This window comes from Alternaria incomplexa (genome assembly GCF_024043165.1).
Source record: "Alternaria incomplexa strain BMP 0042 chromosome Unknown scaffold_30, whole genome shotgun sequence".
NCBI lineage: Eukaryota > Fungi > Ascomycota > Dothideomycetes > Pleosporales > Pleosporaceae > Alternaria > Alternaria incomplexa.
Window position 1 is genome coordinate 83,283 of NW_026249879.1, and position 27,810 is coordinate 111,092.

At 53.6% G+C, this 27,810-nt stretch overlaps 11 protein-coding genes across 11 annotated transcripts; 3 read left to right on the forward strand and 8 right to left on the reverse strand.

Annotated features, from left to right (window-relative positions):
* Positions 1–573: 573 nt before the first annotated feature.
* J4E90_010930 (uncharacterized protein) lies at positions 574–3,033 on the forward strand (the record flags this gene model as incomplete). The annotated part of the gene is made up of 4 exons (XM_051440442.1): positions 574–594; positions 1,322–1,336; positions 1,391–1,776; positions 1,824–3,033. The coding sequence occupies 4 exons, from the start codon at positions 574–576 to the stop codon at positions 3,031–3,033; spliced, it is 1,632 nt and encodes a 543-aa protein (XP_051285711.1).
* Positions 3,034–3,152: 119 nt separating this feature from the next.
* On the reverse strand, positions 3,153–4,508 carry J4E90_010931 (uncharacterized protein; the record flags this gene model as incomplete). The annotated part of the gene is made up of 1 exon (XM_051440443.1): positions 3,153–4,508. One exon carries the CDS (start codon positions 4,506–4,508, stop codon positions 3,153–3,155), a length of 1,356 nt encoding a protein of 451 aa, XP_051285712.1.
* Positions 4,509–5,569: 1,061 nt separating this feature from the next.
* J4E90_010932 (uncharacterized protein) lies at positions 5,570–6,298 on the reverse strand (the record flags this gene model as incomplete). Its single annotated transcript, XM_051440444.1, has 1 exon — positions 5,570–6,298. The coding sequence occupies one exon, from the start codon at positions 6,296–6,298 to the stop codon at positions 5,570–5,572; it is 729 nt and encodes a 242-aa protein (XP_051285713.1).
* A 1,122-nt stretch (positions 6,299–7,420) lies between these two features.
* J4E90_010933 (uncharacterized protein) lies at positions 7,421–8,713 on the reverse strand (the record flags this gene model as incomplete). The annotated part of the gene is made up of 1 exon (XM_051440445.1): positions 7,421–8,713. One exon carries the CDS (start codon positions 8,711–8,713, stop codon positions 7,421–7,423), a length of 1,293 nt encoding a protein of 430 aa, XP_051285714.1.
* A 721-nt stretch (positions 8,714–9,434) lies between these two features.
* Positions 9,435–10,026, reverse strand: TIM17 (translocase of the inner membrane; the record flags this gene model as incomplete). Its single annotated transcript, XM_051440446.1, has 3 exons — positions 9,435–9,821; positions 9,870–9,905; positions 9,958–10,026. 3 exons carry the CDS (start codon positions 10,024–10,026, stop codon positions 9,435–9,437), a joined length of 492 nt encoding a protein of 163 aa, XP_051285715.1.
* A 1,141-nt stretch (positions 10,027–11,167) lies between these two features.
* Positions 11,168–14,140, forward strand: J4E90_010935 (uncharacterized protein; the record flags this gene model as incomplete). The annotated part of the gene is made up of 6 exons (XM_051440447.1): positions 11,168–11,357; positions 11,413–11,559; positions 11,611–12,252; positions 12,300–12,618; positions 12,670–13,823; positions 13,878–14,140. The coding sequence occupies 6 exons, from the start codon at positions 11,168–11,170 to the stop codon at positions 14,138–14,140; spliced, it is 2,715 nt and encodes a 904-aa protein (XP_051285716.1).
* A 336-nt stretch (positions 14,141–14,476) lies between these two features.
* Positions 14,477–16,384, reverse strand: J4E90_010936 (uncharacterized protein; the record flags this gene model as incomplete). Its single annotated transcript, XM_051440448.1, has 2 exons — positions 14,477–16,284; positions 16,381–16,384. 2 exons carry the CDS (start codon positions 16,382–16,384, stop codon positions 14,477–14,479), a joined length of 1,812 nt encoding a protein of 603 aa, XP_051285717.1.
* A 370-nt stretch (positions 16,385–16,754) lies between these two features.
* J4E90_010937 (uncharacterized protein) lies at positions 16,755–18,483 on the reverse strand (the record flags this gene model as incomplete). The annotated part of the gene is made up of 2 exons (XM_051440449.1): positions 16,755–18,378; positions 18,476–18,483. The coding sequence occupies 2 exons, from the start codon at positions 18,481–18,483 to the stop codon at positions 16,755–16,757; spliced, it is 1,632 nt and encodes a 543-aa protein (XP_051285718.1).
* A 431-nt stretch (positions 18,484–18,914) lies between these two features.
* Positions 18,915–22,202, reverse strand: J4E90_010938 (uncharacterized protein; the record flags this gene model as incomplete). The annotated part of the gene is made up of 3 exons (XM_051440450.1): positions 18,915–19,328; positions 19,381–22,137; positions 22,200–22,202. 3 exons carry the CDS (start codon positions 22,200–22,202, stop codon positions 18,915–18,917), a joined length of 3,174 nt encoding a protein of 1,057 aa, XP_051285719.1.
* A 1,028-nt stretch (positions 22,203–23,230) lies between these two features.
* On the reverse strand, positions 23,231–25,204 carry GEM1 (ERMES complex Ca(2+)-binding regulatory GTPase gem1; the record flags this gene model as incomplete). The annotated part of the gene is made up of 3 exons (XM_051440451.1): positions 23,231–23,383; positions 23,431–25,148; positions 25,195–25,204. The coding sequence occupies 3 exons, from the start codon at positions 25,202–25,204 to the stop codon at positions 23,231–23,233; spliced, it is 1,881 nt and encodes a 626-aa protein (XP_051285720.1).
* Positions 25,205–25,835: 631 nt separating this feature from the next.
* J4E90_010940 (uncharacterized protein) lies at positions 25,836–27,756 on the forward strand (the record flags this gene model as incomplete). The annotated part of the gene is made up of 4 exons (XM_051440452.1): positions 25,836–25,840; positions 25,940–26,067; positions 26,121–27,499; positions 27,550–27,756. 4 exons carry the CDS (start codon positions 25,836–25,838, stop codon positions 27,754–27,756), a joined length of 1,719 nt encoding a protein of 572 aa, XP_051285721.1.
* Positions 27,757–27,810: the final 54 nt, after the last annotated feature.

Here is a 27,810-nt window from a genome sequence, read left to right on the forward strand (position 1 = left end):
TGGACTTTTCATCGCGCGATCACGTCACATGTCACAATGTTTACCTCCGCTGCATGCGAGTGACAGTCGTATCAATAGGGGGCGAAAAAGATGCGACACCTGAAGGGCATTACTGTTAAACGACTACCCTCCGATTAATAAATTGCAGGCGCAAGATTGGCATACGCTAGAGAAATCGCGAGATGAATCTGCATGCCGGCTTTCCACCTACTCATGTTTTCAAGGCTCTAAAGGCAGTACGGAGTGCAGCAATTGCTGCGCGGGATTGCACAGCTTTAGTTCCGGATATAAGACGTCTGGTATTACGACCACGGGATGAGCGGCACAAGCTGGACGTCGCAGCATGCACTCTATACAATGACACCTGGTGTCTGTCAGAATCTCCAATTTCGACACCGAGTAGCCCGAGCATTCGTCAGTCTCGATCTCACTTACGCACATAACAGCAGACTGTAAAAAAGGACATTATTTTGCTAGAGCGAACAACAGCACACGTCGCATACTAAACACTGCAATTTTACCTTCGCGTGGCGTCTGCATGGGACATGCTGTACCACATCGGCTCTCCCACACATGTCCGACTGTCGGTACAAGGTATACCAAAGTTTCCGAAAGATCACCATCGTTTTTTGCCTCAACCGCACCACGCTAACCTGTTCCTAGTCTAGGCAAGCCATCATAGAAGCATTGAGATGCACGCCACTTGTGTCTTCCATTCTTTTCCAGCCCAGCACGCGAGACAGCGTTTCGGACGGGGTTCCAATTGGCATCTGTCGCTCCTTGCATGTGCATGTGGGTTTTCTTGATCGTGCGAACACCCCATGTGAGCCAATAGCTGGCCTCGGTATCGTCAAGCTTTATACCTCCACAACGATCAAAACGATCAAACCATTCCCGCGTTGCAGCCCGCTACGCACATGGAGACGGTCGGACCCTTGTTGCATCTGTGCAACATGGTTCTTTTGCGCGTATCGGGTGCTGGCACGCAGACGCATTCTACCCCTTCTGGAAGGGCGGTCTGTTCAAAGCCGTTGATCTTGGCCCATCGTGCAAGGGTTGAGAGTTTCGAAATATTGAATACGCGTTCATATCTGATCGGAGCGATTAGAGCCTAGTCGAACGGGCCAACAACGTCAGTCATTTCCATGAAAAGCATACATTCATACTTAAACTCTCGAGAGCGCTGCTTCTTCAGCCAGATATACACTCTTTATATTTCATTCGTTACTTGTTGAGCAACATGTTGGGTCTATCTCAGGCACTCTTGTTGGCGGTGTACGCTGGAGTAGCTTGCGCAAAGACTGTCACTTATGACTTCGAGGTTGGCTATGTGACTGTGAGTAATCTACTGTATCTGTTGACACCATATGACAACGCTAACTCACTGTAGGCTGCACCTGATGGCTTCGAGAGACAGGTTATTGGCATCAATGGAGAGTGGCCGATTCCTACCATAGAATGCGATGAAGGTGATACCGTTCAGGTGACGGTTCACAACAGCCTTCCGGATCAAACCACCGCTCTCCATTTCCACGGCATATGGCAAAAGGGAACGCAAAACTACGACGGTCCCAGTGGAGTTACTCAGTGCCCCATTCAACCTGGATCGTCATTCACCTACACCTTTATCGCGAACCCTGCTGGCACTCACTGGTACCATGCGCATGAAAAGGGCCAATATCCCGATGGTCTGCGCGGCAAGATGATTGTGCACGACAGAGCTTGGGAGGCGAGCTTGAACATCGATAAACAGGTGTACCTTTCCATGTCCGACTGGTAAGTGAATTCAGCCTTTTGTACGTGCGCGAGCTCACAGTAATCAGGTACCACCGCCCCATGCCCGAGATGATCGAGGCTTACATGAGCCCCGACAACACAAACGCCAACTTCGACTCGCCCGACTCTTTCCTCTTCAACGATGCCGCGAAGCCTTTTGACCTCAAGATCGCAAAGAACAAGAGGTACCTTCTTCGTATCGTCAACACCGCCGCTGTCGCATGTGCTCGCTTCCACATCGCAAACTACACGCTGAGCGTAGTTGAGATTGACGGTGTCCAAACGCAGCCCCAGGAAGCAGAGACCATCATCATCTGCGCCGGCCAAAGTTACGGTGTAATTGTGCAAGGAAAGAAAGACCCCAAGGGATCCTCCAACTGGATTGCGCAGATGATGACAGACATGTTGACCAACGGCGCCCCCTCAGCAGAGGAACGAACGGTTATCGGAGAAGTAGTCTACGACGACATCTTCGGCGAGATTGACGACATCATTGACAGCATCTCCGATGAAATCGACGGCATCTTCCTCGAGCCCGAGTGGACGCCGCCCCCACAAACCATCCTCAACGACTTCACCATGAAGCCGCTCGATGGCCAGAGACTCATGGGCCCCGTCGACAACCACATCGAGTTCACCACCAACCAGACCTACTTCGAGGGCGTCGGTACCCGTACTCCTCTCAACGCCCAGCCATGGGTCCCACCTCAAGTGCCTACTCTTTACACCGCTTTGACAACCGGCAGCATGGACCCCGCCACCTACGGCCCCGGCATCAACCCCTGGGTCATCAAGTCCGGCGAAATCGTCCAGATCGTCATGCACAACCCGCACATGTACCCCCACCCCATGCATCTCCACGGCCACGTCTTCCAAGTCGTCGCCACGGGTCTCGGAGTCTGGAGCGGCGATGAAAGCTCGCTGCCCCGCGTGCCCCTCAAGCGTGATGGTTTCGTCGTCCCGGCTTTCGGCTACGCAGTCATCCGCTTCAAGGCTGATAACCCCGGTGTGTGGTTCTTCCATTGCCACATCGATTTCCATCTCGTTGGCGGTATGGCTGCTACTATCATCGAGTCGCCAGATCTCCTCAAGGGCTCTGTTCCTGCTGCTGGTGTTGCGCTCTGCGATGTCGGTAGGAGGAAGTCTAGCGGTAACTGCGCTGGCGAGAAGGGCGAGATCTCCGCGGCAGATGCGAGCACCAAGTGCAATAACGTGTACAACACCCGCGTTCGTGGTGCGTTGATCGAGCAAAATTAGTCTTTTCGCACTTTGTATCTTTTCCTCTTCTTTGTAGAACATTGAATACTGTACATGTCTTCATCTATATTTAATTAGACTGTATCTTATCATACCACTATTTTTCTTCCTACTATACTTCAATGAGATTTTCCACAGCCACATCCGCTCTTTGCTCCGACCCTCTTCTTCCAACTCCATGTCATTGTCGGGTCGGCAACCATTTTCTGCATTACCGCGGTATCCTTGTCGTTCCAGCCTTTGTCTAGCATGCTCATCTCTACACTTAGCCTCGCATACCGCATTGCTTCCCACTTCATCCCGAAACTACTGTATGTCTCCGCGGCATGCTGGTACGCTGTTGCGAGAGTAGCATCAAGACGCTCTTGCTGGTACAAACTGATGAGAAGCTCTGCCGTTGCCGGAGTGGCGGCAGAAGATTCCGTCCAGTCACTGAGAACGTCTTGCTGTATAGTCGCAATCTGTTCGAGCCTCGAATCCGATTCCGACACTAAAGAAGCATGTGCAGTGCATGTGGAGCAAGAACACTTGAACCCCCAGTTCTTTTCCAACCCGCGCATACGTCGTGCGCGCGGTAGCTCGTTGTTGATATACGTGATCGTTATTTCCTCGCCGGGATAGATGGGTCGGATGGCATGGACGTAGTGCGTCAGCGTCTTTTCATCGAAAAAGTACGCAGCGTTTGGACGGCAGTCGTGGTTCAGCATAGCGATCTCAGGGAAGAGCGCAGATTGCGCAATGCCATCGATGGCGACTTCGAAGTTGTTGGTCGTGATGCGGTCGTCTATCGCATCGGCATCGGGCGTGTGGCCCATGAGCTCCCAGAACAAGGATTGCGTCGACTTCGGAAGCGTGTCGATACCGCGATGCAGCAGCGCAAGGCGCTCGGATTCGGGTAGGTCGTATAGATCGGGGTCTGTGATGAGAATTGGTGTGGAAGCGAAGATCTCGTCGCCTCGCTGGAGGGTCTTGTTGGCGACCAGTCCTCTTCCTTTTCCAGGGAATTCATGCTGGTAGAATGGTGGGTTCTCGTAATGGTTGATGCGCTCGAGGGTCTCTGGGCGCTTGAATGCGTCGTGTTGTAGCATGGCGTAGGCGAAGGTACGTGCGGTGACGATGAAGATGCCTCTCCCCGATGCGAAGTCTTGTTTGCTGAAGACGCAGTAGGGCTCTGCGACTTTTTCGTTGGTGAAACATTCTGGCCAGAATGTCCAGGGGAAGTTTTCTGTCTGAGAAGCTAACGCGCGGGCGTCTTCTAGGGAGTTTGTGTGAGGCGAGGGGTCGGAGGTGTTAGACTGGAATGCTACTGATGCTGGCGAGTTGCCGTATGCCAATGGTAGACATTTGCCGTTGTCGAGTAGGTGATTTGATGGGCATGCATCTTGTATGAGAGGTTGTTGCGCAACATAGCCGACTTTCTCGTTCGATAGTGCGAGCGCGCTTCCTAGCAAGCTCAGGCTAATAGCTGACTTCATGATGATAGGCTGTGGTTTGTAAGTGGATTCGGTATTCCGGGATATGGAGATATGAGAGCAAAAGAACAGTATGGGTTGCAGTTTCGTTTTTGTATAAGGATGTCTTAAACTTTTGGGTAGAAACTTGAAACGCAACCTGATTGTGAAGCCGGAGATGAAACGATTGCGCAAAACAAGCCGCACCCAGACGCGTCGGAACCACCTTTTGGAGTTGCGACATGGACCCTGTAACATACTGGGTATGAGGCTTCAGCCTTGGTTTAATCATAGCTACGCGTTGAGATTGAATATCAGTTTGGCTGCGTGTACTCCCTAGGTACCTGGGTAGTCATGGGTGTCGCGATGCTCGAACAACGTGACTGGAGTAGTCTTCGTGGGGCTCATGCTGCTCATGTTGGGAGCCATTAGAGTGCCCAAGATACGTTTCTGTGACATTGCTTGCTTGCGACAGATGTTGCAAGGATAGCGAATTACGAGTGCGCGGGGAACGGCGGGAGGGTGCACCTAAGTGAAGACGTGACGCGTTTCGTGAGTGAAACCCCGGCGCGATCTTGCCTCGGCAAAACCTGTGCGCTAACTTTTATTAGAGCTAGCGCGAACCCCGACATCTGAATCTTTGTCAGGAAGCAGCCACACAGGTCCATCGCTCTAAGTGCGAACCGCGTAATGTTGCGCCGTCAGATTGCTCAGCTCACATGCTTTGAATGGAACTCCTAGGCCGAGCGCGACGAAGTTCGAGGAGCTCCTCACTATAAGCATACCAGCAAAACTGTTTGGCGGCATGTGTATATGCATGAGCGTACGTACCTAGGTAGGTATTTGAAGCTGCAAGGCTCTCGGAATACAATCTTTTACTAGAGATATTCTATTGTAATAGACACGGTATCATTGCGTACATGAAAACTTCCGAGAAGCGATCTTAGAACTGGCCCGGACTTCTCTACCTACTTGACTACCTATGTACCTATACCATTTCCCTAAGGAAGTGCTCTTCGCAACGAATGCCTGACATCATAGTTGAATAAAGTGAGCTATACAACCCACACGGCTTCCATCCCAGCCTACGAAGCCCAGGGTCTTCGGTTTGGAAACTCCTCGATAATAGCCGCACGGATTTTCTTGGTCCACTCTTCCAGATTAGTCTCGTCGGGCTCAACTACGAAGTTCAAGCCCTGCTCTGCTCGAATTATGACTTTATACCCCGCACCTCTAAGGCTCGCCAACGGTTCAAGTAAGTATTCTACCCGCTCCGCGTAGTCTTCCAGGCCATTAATGTTTGTGCCGTTACCGGTGTTGGAGAAGACCATGAATGAACAGAGGTCTTGTAGAGCTATCGTAATGATCGTTTGCTTGTTGAGCTGGAACAGAGACTCGAATCGCTCCAAGATAGTGGCCTCCTTAGCAGTGTCCCGGTCATGTTCAACAGGTATCCAGATTTCGACGTGCTTGATCAAATCAATTGGCTTCTTCTCTAGACCAGCACTCCATTTGAACCGAGAGAGGGAGGAAGCGATGGTGCTGGGATCTGTGGTCCAGAAAGTTGTCGCTTCGTACCATGCCTGAGCTAGCTCAAGCCTCATCGCAGTGTTAGCAGCCGCAATCTTAGCAGCCGCAGTGTCGGTGGTCGCAGCGTCGGCAATGTAGCACTCGGAATTCATCAGATAGCTGTAAGAGATATAGCTCTTGGGTTTGATCGAGCATTCCCTGGGATGGTGGGCGGGATCGCCGTCTTCGTTTTGCTTCGCCTCTAGCTTGACATACGAGTCCTCAAAGAGGTGTCCATACACCATTTTGCGAAGTCGTTCGGGTAGATTGTGCGTTGACCGGAGCATCACACGACGAGTAATGGTTCTCATCGCGTTTTGAACAGTAGGGAGGTGCTTGCGAAGGGCTACCAGTTCTGACGACAATCTACGCAACGTTAACAGCTGTCTTGTTTATAATGTAATGTTGCTACGTACTGAGCGTGGTGTTTATATCGTTCAGCTTCCAATACTTTGAAAAGCCTGCCGTATGCATTCTCAATAACCTCTTCGTAGTCATACTTATTGTATGAACGCGAACTTGAGGAACCTGACCGTCTTTCCGCACATTAGCCGTCAAGATCTGAAAGACTGTTACAGTAACTTACTGATACGCCATTCTACCCATGGCAATATGATTGCTTTTATGTACTATTTGCTGGTTTCAGGCCCAGAACTTGTTAGCAGGGTAAAGGTCGATGCAGGGGTGACGTTGTAGAAAATGTGAAAAATGTGAGTTTAAGTAGTGAAATCCTGCATCCGGTATCGCTGGGAGAACCGCATTAGTGGTTTTATATCATTGTTCTCTTACTCGTTCTGCGTACCTTCGTCGGCAGTTTTAAGGGTAGTATAAAGCAGGGCGCGCCAATAACAGCCGCGGTAGAGCAATCATGGCTAGAGGATACCATGGGTCTGATGCGCGCAAACCACTGCGTACACACGCCCCCACCTGCACCGATTTCCTTTTACGTATTCTCATCACTCGACCCCGTCCGCCCATTTTGCCTACTGCTGTCGCTTCAGGAATGCGTCTTTGAGGTACACGGATATAGTAATGTAATGTAAATTGTTGAAAGTCGATATTACACCTAGAAGCCTACACTGCCCTTGGGTATGAGGGAATGGAGTAGATAGTAACTAACGTATCCTCTAGGCTACCTTCTACACCTTGTATGTACGATTAATTTCCCCTACGTGTTCTCAACACCTTACTTTTTCTTAATAGATTAACTAGATAACAACCAAGGTATCCTCCAGGCTACCTTATACATCTCGTATCTACAACCTGCTTCCGCCTACATTTTCTCAACACCCCAACGTCCTCTAAAAGATAAAGCGGATAGCAACCAAGGTAGTCTCTACGCTACCTCATCGCCTCGCGTCTATGGCCTATTTCCGCCTACGTGTTCTCAAGACCCTGCCGCCCCAACCCGCTTTCTCCTCAAAACTCCCACCTTCCCCTTGCCCACCTTTCTTTTCTCGTCTACTTCGCTCCTCATGTTGGACCCGCTCTTCTATCCTCAGCACCTTGATCCGCCATATCCGCTGCTCCATGCTCAACTTTAACTCTTCCAGTTCCCTCTTCTCCGTTGCCGTCGCAGTCTCCGGAGGTTGAGGCAGAGAGGCGAGTAGGTTCATGGCCTCGATCTCGGCTTCTTCCGTGGCATCTATCAGTTCGTCTGTTTCACTATCGGGTGCCGGGTTTTCCGCGTTGTCCACAGCCAGGTCTTCGTCATCGTGCGCGTCGGGTATGGTCGCACCCTCTTCTTCGTCTTCTGCAGCAGAAATACCGGGCGGTTGCGTCGGAGTCGGAACATCAAGAGTGATGTTATCGTTATCCAGCTGCCAGTGCGGTTCCCTAATACGCTGCTGCTCAAGTCTCGATAATCGCTTCTTCCTCTTCCTGCCTTTCTCTCTCACCTCGTTACCTTCGAGATCTGAGAGGAAACCAGTGTCATCCGGTACCCGGGGGTCGGGGTCCTGATGCACCAAAGTCGGGAGTTCGACTGCCAGAGGATCTGGCATTGCGTCTTCGTTCGCTTTCCGTCTCTTGCCTCTTGGTGGGGGCTTGGGCCGCGTGGGTTTCTTCACGGCGGATGCATCAGGGTTCAGGTTGACTTTGACAGGTCGCACGCCAGAGAGGTACTGGTATTTTCCACCCGCGAGGGGCTCGGACGAGCCTTCTTCCTCCTCTTCCTCGTCGTCGTCGTTGTTGACAGGTGTTTTCGGCACCTGTATACGGGTATTCCGGGTGGTACGGCCACCTTTCCTTTCCTTCGCGTCTGACTCCGGGCTGGCTAGCCCAGCTCCCATCTCATCGGCGTCTCTTTCATATTGTTTCAAGACGGCTTTCAGATCTACAGCTTTGGCCCGACTCGACCTGCCAGCCGCAGACTTGTTCTTCTGTTGACGCATCTTTACAACTTCCTTCAGTCTTCTCGTGAAGTCTGGGAGAGTAGCGCCAGGTAGTGATGAGATCTCGCTTAAAAGCATAATGATGTCGGCGCCCCATTGAGGGAAAAGGTCCTGGGGCCATAGTGGACGTGGAATACAGTCTTTGGCAAATTCGAGATGCCAGTTGGTCATGATGGTGGTGACATGTTGTTTCAAGGACTTTGGAAAGATGCAGGTGAGCTCTGATTGGATGGCTTTCGACAGATCAAAATCTTTGGAAGGTGCCATGTTCGCGTCTGGGAAGAAATGTCGTATATCGTATTGGTGTTATTGAATAGTCGAGTGCAAAACATATGAGCTATGAGATGGAGGAGATGGGCTTCGTAATTCTGGCGCGTGTGGAGGCAGCATCGTGGTTTGGGGTGAAGACATCGAATGAAGCGGCAAGTGCAGTCTTTCCAGGGTAAAAAAGGCGGTCAAAGCTCATTGCCGTCAGCCACGCCGACTCGAAGAAGCTAGCAGCAATCTGCAGCTATAGCAGACTTCGTTGAGCGGCTTCCCCACGCGTGCGTTCTAGCCTTCGAGGCATTCGCAATGTCCCAAACGTCGCATGATGCCGGGGAAGCTCAGAGGATTGTTTACTGAGGAGTGGGTCTGATGATGTCATCAAGTTATTTTAGGCGGGTTTTGAGTTTAGACTATTGCGGTAAGCTCGGATTCAATGGATTGGGTGCGCAATAGCTGATGGACATTGAGATGTGTCGTATCTTCTGAATTCCGCACACTCAAGCTTCCGTCTAGAGACGCCTCCAGATGTTGTACAAGTCGTGTCGCGTATATGATACAGGTATAGCACAAAGCTGAGGAGAGTGTGAACGCCGCCCGCTGCAGAAATCTGCGGTATATGCCAAACAACCCAAAAACACCGCTTGCCCAGACATGTCGCTGCCCGCCTGTGGCCTGATAACGGTTCGCTCTGAAGAGGTATAAATCGTGAATCGAAAACGTTTTACGCGGCCACAGCCATGCCGCCGCCGCCAGATGGTGCACCCACATCGGCTGGTGGTGGTGGGGGCGCATCGAGCCTTGTGTTGTCGGCCATCATGCGGTTGAAGCCAATTGAGACACCCTCGATGACAGCCAGCAAAATAGCACATGATATCGCGCCGTTTCGCATCGACCTGTATCCTCCTCGTACTGCGAGCGAGCCACCTGTGAAGAATCCTGCGATGATGGCGTTCCACGGGTCCTCCTTCTTCCGTATTCCCTTGACTGCGCAGTCGTATGTGTTGAAAAGTCCTCCCCAGACGCCGAAGTTGCCGCCGAGAACAGGCGCGCGGGCTTTGATCGCTGTGATGGCGCCGATGCGTCGCTCGCCGTAGGGTGAGTTACGGAACTATGGGTTGTAAGCGCAAGTTACAGATATTGGTAAAAAGAAACTTACACCCTTTACACCGTGCCATACTGCTCCTCCGACAGCCTAATGCGGTATTAGTATACGGGCCAGAGATGCAGCGCTGGTGGGGACATACACCCATGGCAAAGGCACCGCCAAAGTCATTGAGAATGACCCAGGGACAGGGATCGCGCGAATGATCCATTATGTATTATCAGAGGATGGGATGTGTTTTGGGCGATTCCGGGGGTGAGGCGAGGGCGTGGGCGAGCTCGTGGTCGGACGGTAGCCACCGGTGACGATGTGCTTCGATGGAATTTCTTGAGGACCCTTGCTGCTTTGGCGCTAGCGGCAAATCTTCGGGACTGGCGCGACCACTTCTGCTGTCAAACCTCCTGCCTTGCCTCGTCACTCACCATCAGAGCCATCTATGCGACGTCATTCTCTCGCCTGTTTGGATTCATATGCTACCTTCTCTGTCATTTGTCAGCCATAGCAGCTCCGTCGAACAATGCAGCTAGGCATCGCTCCTCCGCGCAGCACCCATCGCCTGCGACTGTGCACGTCCAATGAATCTATACTGCAACATCCAGACCAATTCGTCGCGAAGTCTACTACCACCTCATACAATAAAAAAAACTGAACAGGTCTAGAGCATACATCAACGCCAAGTTACCTATCTTGTAGGGTTTTAAGTTGATGTAGGCTGCAGGCCTGTTCAGTCCTTGTCTTGGTTGGCGTGCTACGTCTATTCTGTGATAGTAGCAGCTATTCGACATCTGTGTGACGGGTCTCCTCTGTCCGCCTCTTTCTCCCGCGATGAGTCCCCAGCTTGTTCATCAACTCTGACTGTTTTCGTTTCTATATCATCAGCATCAATTCTCTGTACTGTGTTTCCGAGGACGTGTGCATCGCTCCTGAGGTGAGAGTGTGACCTGGACATCACTCTCAGACCACGTACAAAAGAGATGATTTCTCGACGGACTCCTCAGACCTACATGCAGGTAACGTACAAGCATCTGTCGTCCATCCAACTCATGTCTTCTCCTCGCTGCAAGTTGAGCTCATGCATATCATGCAATCACCGCTCATCGCTCCAGAAGTGGTACCAGACTCGCGCTCACCTCGACATTCCTGCTCTCTCTTCCTGGAGCTTCTACGCCCGTCCAATGATTTCCGTTTGCGTACTGCTCCTGGACTCTGCTTTGGGAGCTGTGTCACCTCGGATTTCTGCCTAGAGTCAAGTCTTGGCGCTCGCGCTCTCGTTGTCGTCAACTTTGCTACCACACTCTCTTACCTACTTACCTGTACCACTACACCATTGACTTCCAGTATAACTTGTCAACATGGTGGGCGCTACTCGCCGCGGTGCGCTCAAAGAGAATGTCAAGCGACCAGTCTCACCTAGTGACGATGGTACAATTGCGGACGCACCGCTCGACACGCCTTCGCAACAGCCAGTACTTTACCCCGCGCGCGACGACGTATCGCGCCTGAGTGAGGGCCTTGAGCCGCTTCACCTGGTTGGGCAAGATGGTGAGCTACATACTCAAACCGACAGTTGAGTACTACATTGCTTACTATTTTTTAGATCCACAATACGTAGATGACGCGTATGCAGCAACGGAGATTGACCCGCTTGGACAACAAGTTAAGGAAGTGATTGCGACGATCAATCGACTGGAGGGCCTTGGCCTACAGAGGCTGAAGATACCTCTGCCGAAATGTATCGTCCTGGGTACGTCTTGCGTAACAGTATCTCGTTGCTCTGTACTAATATCGGCACCAGGCGAGCAATCTACTGGTAAATCTTCTGTTATCGAAGCTATCTCCGGCATCAAGACGCCGCGAATGGATGATACATGTACCAGATGTCCACTCTTCATTAAGCTCGAGCCTTCCGACAATACTCGCGCCAGCTGGAGTGCGAGCGTTAATCTACGACGGACTTTCAACTACGATATCAACAAGGTCCGAGGATCCGAGTACCGGTACCCTGGCTGGCTCGAGATGGATCGGCCAAACGTCGTGCATTTTGCGGATACAGAAAACCCGCATGAACTCGAGGAAATAATCGCACGCGCTCAACTGGCTATCATCAACCCTATGACGCCCTACACGGAGTTCCTCGGATCAACCGTTACTGCGCTTCGAAAGAAACCACACTGCGACTTCAGCCCCAACATCGTCTGCATCGAAATCTCTCACCCGGACGTTCCTTCTCTCAGCTTCTACGACTTGCCAGGCATCATCAACCAAGCTGAAACCGTGGACAAGGAATACTTGGTTGAGTCTGTTCGAAACATTGTGATGGACTACGTCAGCGACGAGGAATCTCTCATCCTTGTGACCTGCTCGTTGGACACAGACATCGCCAACTCAACGGCAGGAGGCATTGCGCGGAAGCTGGGCGCTACAGACCGATGCATTGGTAAGCGTAGTCACCTCCCACGATGGAAGTCGTACTAACAAGTTCAGGTGTCCTCACAAAGCCAGACCTTATTCCCGACGGATCCCGCCACGACAAACTCCTGGAGGTCTTTGACGAGAAGCGCTTTGCATTGGGACATGGATACTTCGTCGTCAAGAATCTGAACCAGGCAGAGATGAAGCGCGGTTTGACCCATACGCAAGCTCGATTCGAAGAGCACAAGTTTTTCAGTCAAGGAACGCCCTGGTCAACTGCGTTCAGCCACTATCAACACCGATTTGGTACACTGAACCTGCAAAGCTTCCTTTCCTGCAAGCTTGCTGAAGAAATGACGAAAAAGCTTCCCATCATTGACCAGGAGATCAAGTGCGTAGGAGGATCTGGGAACTGTCGAAGTTCGGCTACGACTTGTTCCAGCCTGGCAAACGCCCCTAGAATCATCTCGGATGTCGTACTCGACTTCTCGCACAACGTACGTAAGGAGCTTGAGGCCGAATTCCCTTGCAAGGCGTGGCGCAACAACTGGAAGACACTGCAGAAAGGGTTCTTCGATGCCCTCGCTAGCATGAAGCCCACGATGTCGACAAGCGGAAGTAGAGACGCAACAGTCTACATGGACGTCCTAGGAGTTCAGCCTGGCAGCTCCGCTAGTAAAGCTATCGCTGTAGACGACGATGATGATGACGATGAGGACTACGTGGACGACGGAGATCGCGATACACCAATGTCTAGCAACCCCGAGACGCCTACGAAGAAGAGAAAGCTCGGTGATACTCCAGGTCCTTCACCAGTGAAGACTCCTAGCCGTCGCGGACCACTAAAGACGACTGAGGGTAGGTCGGTTGTATTCAGCACGGACTTCAGCGAGCTCAGGAAGAAGTTCTTCCTTGATCAAGTCACGCAACATTTAGCGGAGAACTCCCAGAGCAAAGTGCCCGGACAGATCGAACCGCGCGTCGTCGATGACATGATGCTCGAAACGCTTGAACATTGGTCGCAACCGCTTCACGAGTTCTTCAACACGCTCGAAGGTCAAATCGTTGATCAGATCAAGACTGTGTTCCACAAGCACTTCTCCAAGTACCAGGGATCGACCTTTTATCGCACTGCCTGGGAGGTTGTTGAACAGATGGTCAGCTTGAACTTTACAGAGCAGCGCAATACCATGGCCAACGAGAGCCTCAATGATGAGAAAGAAGGTCCTTTCATCTTCCACGACGAGATGTTCGAGCTCGAGAAGGAAGCGGTACTGGAGCACTATCGTCAAGCTCGCTTCAAAGCTCGCTTCAACATCTACAAGCGCGATAGATTGAAGCGTACAGGGAAAGAGACTACCCCACAAGAAGAAGACAGGATGAGAAAGGACGCGAGGGTCATGGGGATTCTGAATCACGAGCCCTACGTTGTCGAGCTCGGAGTTGTCGCGCAGGTCACCACCTACTACATGCTAGCAGCGCGCCGCTTCCACGACGTCGTATGTATGAGGATCGAATCCAAGTTCTCCAAGCAGCTTCGCACTCAACTCCGCGACGAACTTGAGGGTGGGCTGGGCATGAACGACGGCAGCCAAGGTAAGCCTTGTTCTCTCTCATCGCGTGAGCATCATACTGACTTTCACAACGCAGCCTACGACAACGCCGTTCGCCTCCTCTCCGAATCCCCACACCGTTTCAATCTACGCAAGGAGCTCAGTGGTCAGCGTGACTCTTTGCTCAAAGGCCAAGAGATTCTGCGCGACCTCCAGAAAAAGAAGTACGGGACCGCCAAACCATCTTCCGCAGCCAACGGTGGCTCGCACACTCGTCGCTCCAGTGCTTCCGGTGGCATACCCACACCGGTGTCGGCAGATATGGAGGACGTGGATATGGCAGGCGTTTCGCGCCACTAGCCTGGTGGTTGTACATCTGTGGCTATGGTCTTGTTCTGGATACGATACGATGCGCGAAGCTTGCGACGTTGGTGGACAAGAAACACTGTTTGCAGGAAGGTTTCTCTTGTCTACGTACGTGCGGACTAGTGGTCACGCGAAGCAGTCGCATAACATGAGTATTGTCGCCTTGATTAAGTTCTAGCAGCGTTGACTGACGACTAGCTGTCAAGCGAATTCACATGTATGACGAACGACATGCACATCACGATATCTTGTCTATCAATTTGAAGTGACTGCTCTGAGCCGTGATATCTAGACCTTCTGTTAACTCTTACCCCACTACTCTAGACTTCCTCACTGTTCATCTCCTTGGCCCTCGTCTTCGCGCTCCTCCTGCCTTGGCTCCGCGTCTTCAGCGTCTTCGCCCTGACTCTCTTCACCGCCCATCGCTTCCTCAATCAATCGCAGCTCCTCTCGAACACGCGCGGTGTGAGCACGCGCATTTGCTCTACTGTTAACAGCTCTCTCATGTTGAGTCCGAGCGGACACAAGGTGAGCTAGAGCAAGTTCTTCCATGGCTTGAGCTTGGCGAAGCGTTGTTCGTACCTCAGCAAGTGCTCTTCGGTATGATGCTGCGCTGTCTGTATCGGAGGCATTTGCGACATGTTGGTCGTGTGCTTCGGCTGGGGTTGGCCGATCAGGCGATGCTGTTGAAGCAACGGATGACTGGCTGTTCCTCTGAGTTGTACTGCGAAGGCTTCGCACCTTGAGCTTTACCACTAGCGATGGTCTATCTTTACGTCCACCCTTTCCTCTGTTATCAGCTGCTACAGCAGCGTTCGTTTGTTTACCTGGGCTAGATGGTGGACCGTAGTGTGCACGAGGGAGTTTCGCCAACCGCCCCGAACGACGCTGTCCAGATTCTGACGGTACACCCAAATCGTCTGGCCGATTTCGGGCTACTGGGTTCTTCTTCTGAGCTTTTTGTTGTGCTGGCCGACGCTTGACTTTTGGCTTTGGAGATTCATTGGCTTTTGACCGGGTCGCTGGGACTTTGCCCTTGCCCTTGCCCTTCCTCTTTCTCTTATCCGCTTCCCTTGACTTTTCCTCTTCCGAATCGCTCGAATCGCTCACAGTTTCTCCCCTAACTCGTCTTTCTGCTTTCTCAGCTCGAACATTGACGTAGTAATGACCGACTAGTGCTATCCTGGCCACGACCCGCTCAACATCGTACTCTCTCAATCCATCTAAGCTTTCGCATAGCCTCTCCCTAATTCTCCTGCCGTGTCTTGCGGTATTGGTAATTTCGGATAAGTCACGAAGTCGCTCAATGACACCTGCGTCAAGGTCCGCGTCGTCCGTGACATCTTCTCTGTGTAGCCCGTCTGTGAAGCGTCCAACGAGCGTTTGGATACCCCAGTTCTCGTAGACCTGTTCTAGTGCAGAGTATCTGTCGCGTAACGTTTGTATCGTTAACCCCGCTGCTGGTATGCTCGACTCAGAAGAAGCATCGCTCTCGTCCTCTTCGTCGTCATCACTGATGAGCGCTCTGTCTTCGTCTTCTTCAGCTTTGCGCTTCAACTCAGCTTGTTCTTCCTCCGCTTCGTCACACAGGTCTTCAAGGTCCTCGAGTAGGTTCTGCTGCTTTATTACCGGGGTATCTCCTACACGCTTATCCTTGTCATGATTCCTGGTATACCACTTTTTTCTTATCTTCTCCTTGACATCGTCACTGGCGCCCACGGTTAGGCGCGATAGTTGTTGGAATCGCAGGAGTATTGCTGTGTCAAGGTTTTTAAGGTCGAAATTCTTCTTTTCCACGTCCATTTGGCCTTTGAGCCATGTCTTTGGAGGAAAAGCGTCCTCGATACTAGAGCACGCCCAGTTCTCTAGTATCTCGCGTTCTGCTCGTTGTCGTTGGCGCGCGACATAAGTTGTAGTTGAATCGTCGCTGGAGGACGACGAAGCTTCATTTTGAGCCTCTTCGTTGGGTTCGTCATCGTTCTCGTTCCAGTCAATAGCTTCTTCTTCACTTTCATTTTCCTGCTGTAGACCCAAAGCTATTTCTTCATCATGCACGGTATGAGGGTCATCATCACCGTCGCTCACCATCCCATCTTCCACTTCTCCGTAAACAGGCGGCATCTTAGCCTTCTTTTTCCCTTTCGGTGGCATGATACAGGCAATGATTGGTGCAAAGATTCCAAGACGATACCACTATCTTGGTAAGATGACGATTGAAGCAAGGAGTGAGCTACGCATTCTAAACTCGCTTTAGAACGATGCACCGCACATCTACATTATTGTAATGTTTGCATACAAGCAAGCACATTCTTTGACCTCTGAACAAGACATCGCTCTAATGTTTCTAACGCAATCTGAAATTTGGACAATGGTGCTTTGAATTGTGCCGCTGTGTTGCTAGCACCATTTTGATGACACGAGAAGACGCGAGTGTGGCAGGTGAAGCTATCGAACGTACACACGACGTTGCAAAGTCTTGGGTTACTTTGATCACCACTGACGATAGGATGAGGTCTCGGCTAAGTTGTACGAGCACAACAGAAAGAGAGTCCTATGAGAGTGCATTTGGATATCAACATTCGCTGGGCGCTAACTACATGTCATTCCACTACCTCCTCTTCTTCTTCCCATTCTCCTCGTCCTGTCCGCCTCCTTCTCCATCGTCCCCATCCTTCCCATGCCCCTCTCCTTCTGCACCCCCCTCCTCCTGTGCAACCATACCTCGAATACGCTCAACCTCGCGATGCCTATCTACGGCCGTCAGTACCGAATGCTCATATCTGTGCATGTCTGCCGCGGCCTGTTCGTCGGCGCGTGTGGCATCATGATCAGCTGCCCGCAGTAGTACTCTGAGATCGGACGGTGCTACCATGTTTCCAGCAAGCGATGGGCGCTGTCCTCCAAGCTGTGTCGGAGGATCGCGACGCCCGGGCATGGGTAGCATGTTGCGTGAGAATGACGATAGATTGTTAGCAAGGGGGTAGTTCCTGCGAGCTCCTCTATCTCCAGGGCGTACCATGGGTTGTCCACGCGGAGCATCGTCATCTCTCGATTGCCTTGCTAGCATTTCAGCGGCGCTAAGTCTAGTGGTGCCTGGTGTGGAGAGAGGAACACCTCGCCCCAGTTCCCTCATCGATGGCCCTCCCCCTGCATTTGCCATGGTTGCCCTGGTCATTGGTCGTCCTGGTGTTCGTTCTGTGACTTGCGCGGCGTTGCTCGCCGGTCCGGTCGCTGGTGCTTTTCCGTTCTTCTCTGCGGTTGCCGTTGCCTTTCCACCGCCGCCTGCTGGGCCATCGTGGGGTATAAAGTCAGAACCCGAGCTAGAGTCATCTTCGTCATCCTGCGATGGTCTCTGAGAGTCGTTCCGACTGGATCTCAACCTCTTAGCCGCCGGCGCCCCTCCATCATTATCCTCGCGTTTCTTCTTGCTTTTCTGTACATTTGCTTTCGTCCACCTCTCTCCACTAATTATCAACCTCAGATCATGACGTAGTCTTTTCTCTTTCTCATCCTTCTTCAGGCCTACTCGTCCGGAGTTATTTCTATCTTCCCAGCGCCAGCCAATCTGTTGCATCATCGCGGGGCCATCATTTGGACTCTGGTCTGACAGTTCCCGGAACTTGCGAAGTGTCTTGAACTCGCAGGTATGTTCCGTCAGTTTCTCGGTACTACCTTTGAGCCACGTTCTGTCTGGTTCTTTTGGTATGCAGTCTCTCAGGGTACGGTACTGTGCGCCCCAGTTCGCGGTGATGGCGGCCATCTCTTGCAGAGCTTCAGCTGGTGTAGGTGGCGGGTTAGCTGCAGGGGGTGGATTAGCTGCAGGCGATGGAGGGGCTGCACCACCTGCAGGACGACGAGGACGAAGACGAGGGCCACTCGGAGCCGCCGGTGCATCTGCAACCACCCCCGAAGGAGGAGGCTCATCCACATCCATCCGTTCATCTCCATCGTCGTCGGGTTCTACTGGTTGTTCTGGCACGTCTTCTCCTTCTCCTTCCTCTTCTGCAAACTCGATAAGGTTCTCCTCCAAATCGTCTGGCAGTCCTTCATCTAGCGCCTCCGCGAGCAATCTCTCCACCTCTTCATTCTCTGATTCCTCCTGATTGGGAGACACATCTGGTACTGCTGGTATGTCTTCGTTGGCGTCATCGCGAGGGGGTGTCTTCTTCTTGGGTGTCTTTGGCTTCTTTGGTGGCGTTTCCGACTTCTTCTTCGGTGGCATTGCGTGAGTGCTTCGTTCGAAATGTCGATGTGAAATGTCAGCTGTTCGATTGACTGTATCGTAAGGCCGGATGATAAGATAGGTAAACAACTCCAGTTCGACATTACCTTCTCATTAATACACCCACCAATACGTCTATCCCTTTCCAAGTTTGTTTCCGCACAAACATCTTTCTTTATCCCTCCTTTCCCGAAGCCGCTGGAACACCCAGGTCGCGAGAAGCTATGTTCAGTTAGAACAAGAGAGAAAGTCGCGTGACGGGGGGCTACAAGCTTCAAAAAATTACATTATCTGTAATCCCCCATTCCCATCTTCCGACCGTCAAGCGTAAAAGCCCATCTCATACCGTCCCATACATCTCTCTATCCCCACCCAGGAATCCCAGACGCCTACCAATTCCCTCCAAAATTAGATAGAGACCCTTATAAATGTACAAAGAACTCAGACTTCGAGACAAAAAAAAAGGGAAAAAAAGAAGACGTAGTTGCAAAAGAAGGCTGTATATCCCTACTTCGCCCCCTGTTCCGTCTTCCATACGCTTCACCACTACCACATATCGTCATCCCCCCTCTTCCCCCCCTCTTCATCGCTATAATTACTATACCCCCCTCCTCCCCCTCCTATCCCACCACCACCACCACCACCCCCTTTACCACTCTGCCCCAGATAATTCTGCGTATTCGCTACACTATATCCCCCACCTCCACCTCCACCTCCACCGCCGCCGCCATTCGCACTATGATTTGAGTGGTGCGAATCGCGCGGGTTCTGGTTGTAAGAATTACCCTGCTGAGATCCGCCTCTTGCATGTTGTTGTTGTTGCTGTTGTTGCTGTTGTTGCTGGTGATGTTGGCCGTTTTGTTGTTGTGAGAGGCCGCCGTTGGCTTGCTGTTGGTGTACGGAGGGCCATTCTTGTGAGGATTTTTCGGATGATGATTGCTGTTCGTGCTGTTGCTGCTGCTGCATTCTTCCATTAGCTTCTCTCCTAAACAACGCCTTTAATATGTCTTACCTGCTGGTACCGCTGATACTGAGCAAACTCCTCAGGCTGCGACTGTTGCTGTTGTTGCTGCGGTTGCTGCTGCTGCTGTACCTGCTGCTGATGTTGCTGCTGCTGCTCCTTCTTCTGCTGCGCAGCTTGTTGCTGTTGCTGAGCCTGTTGAGCTTGCTTTGCTTGCTTGGAGTTGCCGATGGAGATCTGCGGGTGCATTTGCTGGACCTTGGCGAGGTACGAGTACATGAAGTTGGACAGCAAGACTTGGGAGTAGAGCTCGCGGCGGGGATTTGCAAGCTTGATGTGGGCCATGCGGTATATCGCGCGTTCTTCCAGGATCGAGAATCGGGTCCAGTTGTAGTCGATGTCGGGCTTTAAGATGCGTGGCGGGGGCTCGGGCGATAATCCACGTGAGGCGTTCTTCTTGTGAGACGACTCTTTCTCGCCCTTCTTCTTTCCTCCTCCGAAGATGGAGGACAGTAGTCCAGGCTCCTTCTCTTTCTTGCCTTCGCTGGATGTTTTTCTGGCGCTCTCCTTCTTCCGCTCTTCTTCCAGCTTGACGCTTTCGCGATCCAGCACTACGCTCTCTCGACCACGACCACCGCCCTGTATCGATGTCTGCAGAAGGTCCAGTCTCGTGTCATCGTGGCCCTTGTCCTTCTCCTTCTCCTGGGACTTGCTGAGCTTGTTCTTGACCTTCTTCGGGGCTTCTTTTTCTGAGTCTTTGTCTTTTGACTTCTTGTCTTTTTCCTTCTCCTTATCACCGCCAAACCAGCCCCAGCTCGTCTTCCTTTGGCCGCCCTCAGAGCCATCCTTGTCTTTCTTATCTTTGGCCTTCGGTTCGAGCTTCTTCTCTTCTGGTGCGTTCGGGATTATGGATAACGAATCGACCCTGTTGTTCTGGCCGGGCATCGCCGAAGGATGCGCTACTAGATCATCAAAGGACTGAGCGGGTTTGATCGGGGACGACTGAGCAGCTTGTGCATGACGGTTCGGTCGACTCGACGACTGGGGCTGGCGCTGTTGTTGCGGAGCTTGTTGTTGAGGCTGAGGATAATGGCGAGGGCCTGCAGGTTGCTGCTGGGCTTGAGGCGGAGGTTGGCGGGAGGAGTGACGTTCGGGTAGCTGAAACTGAGGTGTTCGGTTCTGTTCTTGTGGCGGTGGTGTCTCGATGATCTGGGGTACCTGCTGCGGCGGAGGTGTATAGCCGGGCAAAGGTGCAGTCGTGCGGCCGTTGGAGGCGATTCTCGAGTGGAACTGCCTGGGCTGCGGCGAACTTCGCTCCTGTTGGGATATCGGCTCAGTAGAAGCTGACCTGGGGTATTCTTCAGATGAACCAGGTCTCTCGCCGCCATAGCTGGGAGATGCCCGCTTTGCCCCCGGCCGCGAGAAGTTGTTGGACGATCCTTCAAACGCCGAGTTAACGGGTTCCGACTGAACGCGGTTGAGACCTGGGAGAGGAGGGACTTCGGGTATGCTCTCGGTAGAGTGGACGGGCGAGGTGGACGGGGAATCTTCCGTGTCGGTGTCCCCTTGTCGACCAGAGACGAGTCGCCGTGAGAGGGGCGGGCCGCCTTTCCGCAGACTGCCTCGTCTGTACGTAGTGTGTGTTGATCTCTTGAGCGTGCCCAGACCACGCATCTTGCTACCCGGCACAATGGGCATCCCGTCAGCGCCCTCTTCCCCTTCCCCAGCCATGCCCTTTTGATCGATGCTCATCCGTCTTATCAGGGCCACCGGGTCCTCCTGTATGTGCTCGAGCTCCTGTAGGTTCGACAAGCCCCCGTTGGGCTGCGCGCCGGATCGCTTCCTCTCCAGCCTCTCGGCGCCGTCCTTGTAGCCAGAGCCAGTATCAATCTGCCTGGACAGCATGGACTTCTTCCGCCGCAGCCCTCCACCCGAGCCCTGACGCCCCATGGCGCCATCCGGAGATAGCGAGTCTGAGTCTCCGGAGCGTCGTCTCGTCCTGTCAATCTTGTCTTCAATGAACGTCTTGAACTCCATGGGCGCCAGCTCGGGGTGCAGCCGTGCGGGTACCCAGAAGAGTTTCGACTCGTCCTCTTCCGACATGGCCGGTGGGGAGGGCGGTGAGTTTGCGGACTGGAACGAAGGTAGATCGGGATCGGCATTGTTAACGCCCATGGACATCCTCCGTATGGCCTGCAGGTTGCTCAATTCCTGGGCGAGGCCCGCCGGGCTGTTCTCGTAGTCGAGATTGTTCAGCGGGAACTGGTGCGACGCCGTGTTCGAGTTCGAGCGGGACAGCGGAGGGGACATCTGGCCGCCATTCGACGGGTGCCGGGCGACCGAGGCCCGCTTCTGGGCCATGTTGGCGGTGCCATTGGGGCTCGTGGGCGTTTGGGGCTTCTCGAAGGACATCTGGGGACGCAGCGGGGACCTCGCGGGGGGCGCGTTGGGGAAGGGGTCGAAGGCCTCGAAGGCGCCAAAGGACTGGATCGAGTCGCCGTTGGGGCTGGGGACGAAGCTTAGGGGTCGGAGGCTGCGGCGGTTGGGGGCGTCGGTGTCGCTGTCGCCGCCGTACATGTCGCCTATGGCCTCGGTGACGTGGTGGCTGTCATCGCTGATGGATATCTGCGGCGCATGCCCCCGGCGCGGGCCTGGGTTTCGCATCTGATATAGGCGGTCCAGCTCTCTGGCTCTGTCGGTTGCCTGTGGGGTACGAGACTTGGTCAGCTTGGGGGCTCCTTGGAACGTCGGGTTGGCGCCGCGGGCCTTTGCCGGGAGAATAGGGAAACGAAACAATGGCGACCTCAACTGTCACCACAGTATTTGGTAGATGTTTGCCTGAGGCTACTAGGTAGACATGCGCTACTCACCATTTGCGAACCTCAGAGAGTGCGGAGGTGCGGGTTAGCACGATTGCCACGGCTTGCTTAGGGCGCCGAGGCGGTGCGGGCATCCAAGGGCCCAAGGTTTGCGAGGCGGACGAGTCGGGCGTGTTGGTGCTGCGGCGAAGGAGTATCAAGCACCATGGTCTCAGGGAGAAATAGTAGAGGTACACATTCGCGCCGTGATGCACATGTCCAGCCAGCACCGCAACTAACTGCAATGTCACTAGCCCGGAGCGCGCCCAAGATGCACGACTCGGCGCCCTCCAGCTGCTCCGCCACACAGGGGGGCATCACCACAAGCCGAGTGTACGTCTGCCAGCAGCCGCCCTCAACCCGCCAGACACCCAATCCATGTCCGCCTTACCCAGCCTGGCGACTTGGATACCGCATCCAGGGTCCTGCTCAAAAACAACTAGACCGTTTCAACGTCTACACCCAAAAGGAACCCCGACTGGAGTCTTCACGGTTTCGGCAGCACGCGGGTGTTCACGTTGTCACCGAATGTGATGCGTGCGAGCGACAAGAATAGCCGTCTCGTCTCAGACTACTCGCAGATCCCCGGACTAAGTCACGGAAGTGCACCATGAAGCACGTCGCTAGCCCACACCATTGTCAAGCGAGCTGTCACCCTCCCTCGCTCCAGCCCAACATCGTGATCCCATGCTAACTCACCGATATCATCTATCCACATATTGGCGCTACTCCCCGTCAGGCCGAAGCGCCAGGGGTAAATGTCCCTGCGTCTAGCTATTCGCTCGTGCCGCTGAGACTTGTCTGTTGTACAACGTAGCCGCACGCCAAGGTGATGTCATGCTTAAGCGCTGACCCTCCGCGCTGCCATTATCGTGACTGCTGCATTGCCATCATCTCCGACGCTTGGATTCTTCCTATTGCGAGTAGTTTGTCTATAGGGGTGGGAGTGGTGTGCTGCCATGGTATATACAAGAAGCAAAGATTCACATTCATGCCTGGCCCCTGGTCTCAGGTCTCAGGTCTCAGGTCTCAGGTCTCAGGTCTCAGGTCGATGCGCTGCTGCGTCTCCAGACAAACATCGCCGAGGCCACTGCACACGTGACAGCCCCCAGCGCTAGGTAAAGATTGAGATAATCGTAGCCGTCCTCTTCCTGCTTGGGGAAGGCTGTCGAGGGGTGGGTAGCGCTTTCAGCCAGCTATACGACGTTAGCTCGTGGAATTAATCAAAGGGCGTAGTACGTACGTGAACAAACAGCTCCGATATGCTGTTCCATGTCGTGCTGACGTGCAGTGGCGGTGCCATTCTCAGGGCGCTGGTGTACTCGTCGGGCTGCTGCTCGCACCGCTGCATCGTCTTGTCCTGGTCTGCCTTCAGGGCTGTGTAAACCGCTGGTAGTTGGTCGAGATGGGGGTACTTCTTCCGCAACTCGACAACATGCGCAAAGCTCGTGGGGTCGCTCGAGTCGTAGGTATAACACAACAGATCGCACGCGTCTAGCTTGGCCTGGTTCTCTAAAATCGCAGGTTCGAGTTCACCGAGCTCTTCCAGGATTAGATAGCATTGCTTGCCACCTTTCAATTCCACGCTATTGACTGCCGAACGCGGTTTTATCGTGGGATGGTAGGTGTGGCTGAACGGTCGCTGGAGGAAGGCAGACAGCAACGAGCTCTTTCCACTCCCGCTCGACCCTATGACATAGCATAGAAAGACGTTGCGCTCGACGCGGCCAGGCTTCTTCCGCCGCTTCCTAGCTTTGGTCACTTTGAGTGCGCTGGTTGTGCCTCCGCGCTCGCCGCTCTCAAATCCGAGGTATGCTAGGTATGCCAGAGTCGTCTTGGGCTCTTCAAACGTGGTCATGCTCCATTGCGCGAGCCAACCCTGTAGTGTGATGTATCCAGCTTCGTTGCGCACTGTACATGATGGGAACGACGAGTCCACCCACGATGTCGGCATGCCGGGGGTCGGTGCGAATAGATTCGCGAGTTCTCTGTCGTTCAGTCCTCCGTCATTGTCCATATCAAACTTCAGGAACAGATCGACGAAGAAGCGGTAGCCGGACGGGCTGAGTTCGGCGGACGAGAATTGAGGAACGTCGAACTTGGGATGAAGGAACGTATCCTGGAGACTGAGACTATCGGTGTAGTGGAACTTCCGCAGTATGATCCAGATGGTTTCGTGCCGCCCCTTCTCCGCGAAGATCTTGTTCAGGAGCAGAAACCCCTTCTCGTCCATGCCATGCTCGCCGGTGAGACCAGGAGCAAAGCGCTCCATCGACCTCTTTATGTTCATCAAATCGTCGTCCCCCAGCGGTTTCTCGAAGCACTTGATCTGGAAATCGTGAATCTCCTGATCGTTCCAGTACCCATCCTTGTCTGTGTCGCACAGATGGAAGACGCGTTGTAGTGCAGACACGGCTGCTGGCTTGAGTGCGTTCTCCTTGGAGTCGTATAGCGGGGCTATCGGGTGTGTGACGGCCTTTTGGCAGAGGAAGAAGACCTCGTTGATGTTGTGGTGGTCCTTGGCGCTGGTGCGGATGCAGGAGTCAATCTCCTTGAACTCGTTCATGACGGGCAGCATCTCCTCCGACACGACTTGGGATGTTGTACCATTCGAGGCGATGTCGGACTTGTTCGCGCATAGCACCACTGGCACGTTGACACCCAGCGAGCGGAAGTAGGGCATCCAGAACAGCGCCACCCGCTCATAGCTGTAGTGGTCTGAGTATACGAGCAGTATGACGTTCGACTTGCGGAGCTCTGTGCGGAGAGTGTGTCGTTCGTGGGGGAGGGCGGAGGTATCGACGATGGTGGTGGTGACATTGTCTGGCGTCCCAAGCGTGGGCGGGAGCGTCACCTGTGGCAGAACGGGTTGGATTTTGGCTGTGACGAAGACGTCCTTGACAAGAGACGTGATGATGGAGCTCTTGCCGACGCCATCGTCACCGCAAAGACAGATTCGTACTGGGAGTGTTAGGAGGTAGTACTATCGGGAAGGAGCTCCACATACCGGTCGCCATTTCTCGGCGGCATTATTGGTGCATTTGGGCAGGTGCAAGGGATGTAGTGAAGGTAGTGAGTGGTTGGGAAAATGGATCGGACCTGCCGTGAGAATATTCAGACTTGTGCAATGTTCATAGCGATTCGTGGTCAGGGCAGCACCAGCGGCTGTCAGAAGACTTGGCACACGTGGGAGACGATCGCAGCCCTGGAGCTTCCCCGCCAGCAGCCCCGCAAGATTGGCTGCTGGGAGGTGCAATGCGTCGACCGTTGTCGAGTGGCCCTGCAGACACGCCGGACCCATGTCATGCCTCGTCCTCTCCACCAACGGCCAGCGGCATGGCAGGCAATTAATAAGACTGCCCAGTGCACGGAGCCATAAGGCGCCCGTCTCGTCTCCGCTTTCCACTTCCCCAATGGTTCCATGGCCCGCGCTCCCATGCCAGTCCCAGCCTGCCTGCCGCGGGCCACAAGCTTCCTTCTCCGCGCGCGCCCAAATTGACGTATCCTGCCTCTTCACACGCCGATGCCATAGCCGCGGTACTTGCTGGTGCTAATGTCTTACCCTTAACTCTACCCTGTCACTCCTAGCCAGGCACCGCGACTCCACCAGGCCGTAGTTAGCCCGCAACTGATTACACTGCAGCAGCTATGTTGTGAGTACCTGTCCTATCTCCAGCTGACCGCCAGTCGCCCACCAATGGCAGCCCTATCGTGCTCCACCCCCATCGGACGCGCGACTGATATGTGCACAGCGTCCTCCCTCCGCCGCCGCGCTATCCTGTCGGAGGCTACCCGGGCGCGCAGCCGGGCCAGCTTATCGAGACCAACAACACCCTCACCCACCCCACCGGCCCCGAGCACCAGCTGGTCGTCGGAGAAGGTAATTAGCCAGCCTGGACCCTGCAGCTCTTGCCCTCACTGACGCTATGAGAGGTACCTATGTGCTGCGCGACGACCTCCACCTAGCTACGCCCCCGCCGCATCCCTCAGAGGCCCCCATCCACAACCCGAACCCGCTTGCGACGACAGTCTCTCCTCCTACAGCTGGCACCAAGCTCTCGCTGGTCGCCCTTGCACCCCGCCAGCCCTCGCAGTCGCAACTCCACCGATTCGGCACACGGACGAGCACCCGGTCCCAAGTGCCCCCGAGCATACAGGAATCGCCGCACGAGAGCAACAGCCAGGCGAGCGATGGTGGTTCATACAGCGCCAATGGCATCGTGTCGTCTCCGCTGGATGGGCTGAAGACACCCGTGTTCGGCGAAGGCAACGCGGCGCTAGCAGTCATCAACGGCAAAGACTCCAAGGATCCTACTAAGAGGCGGAAACCGAAGAGCAACATTGTTAAGAGCAACTCGTCCTTCGTATCCAGAGTCATTCCCCACGAGGCCCTGACCAAGCGATTGCAAGAACACAACCCCAATGGCCTCTATGCTTTCGCAAACATCAACCGCGCATTCCAGTGGCTGGACTTGACATCGCCTACCAAAGACGAACACCTGACTAAGATCCTCTTCACCAAAGCGCACGCGCTATGTCACGACATAAACCAGATCACAAAAGGCCCAAACCACCTCGACATCATCATGGGCTTTTCCACAGGCGACATAATATGGTACGAGCCAATGTCGCAAAAGTACGCGCGCATCAACAAGAACGGTGTCATCAACAAAACCGCCGTGTCGGATATACGGTGGCTGCCGAATAGTGAGAATCTGTTCCTCGCAGCGCACATGGACGGCAGTTTGGTGGTGTATGACAAGGAGAAGGAAGACGCCGTGTTTGTGCCAGAAGAAGCCGTCACATCTCCTAGCGAGAATGGGCTGACGGATCAGGAGAAGAAGCTGAAGCACCTCTTGACGGTCAAGAAGTCTGTCAACTCGAAGAACCAGAGAACGAATCCCGTGTCCTACTGGCAAGTCTCCAGGTCAAAGGTCAATGCCTTTGAATTTTCGCCTGACCGACGTCATCTTGCGGTTGTGTCCGAGGATGGGTCCTTCAGGATCATGGATTTCCTTCGCGAGAAGCTGCTCCACCACTACATGAGCTATTATGGCGGCATGATGTGCGTCTGCTGGTCGCCTGACGGTCGCTATGTCGTCACGGGAGGGCAAGACGATCTCGTCTCGATATGGTCTTTGGAGGACAGCATGCTGGTAGCGCGCTGTCAAGGCCACAATTCGTGGGTGACAGCAGTGCAGTTCGATCCATGGCGATGCGACGAGCGCAATTACCGTATTGGCAGCGTAGGAGAGGACTGTCGCTTGTTGCTGTGGGACTTCAGCGTCGGCATGCTGCACAGACCGCGAGCAGTGAGTGCAGTCGTTGAACGCGACAGTTGTGATGGCTAACGTTAACCTAGGCGTCTGTGCGACAGCGCGGCAGCATCGCCTCGTCGAACCTCAAGATGCAGCGCACACAAACGGGAGGAAGTTCGGTCAATAGGCTACGGTCGAACTCCAACCTCACATCGGGCAGCATGGCGGACGAGGAAGAAATAGTGGTGCACCCCGTGGAGCCTCGGGCACGCACGGCCATGCTACCTCCAGTGCTGGTGAGTTTGGCCTGAAACCTCAACATCAATTTCTAACCGCCAATACCCATAGGCAAAATCCGTCCACGA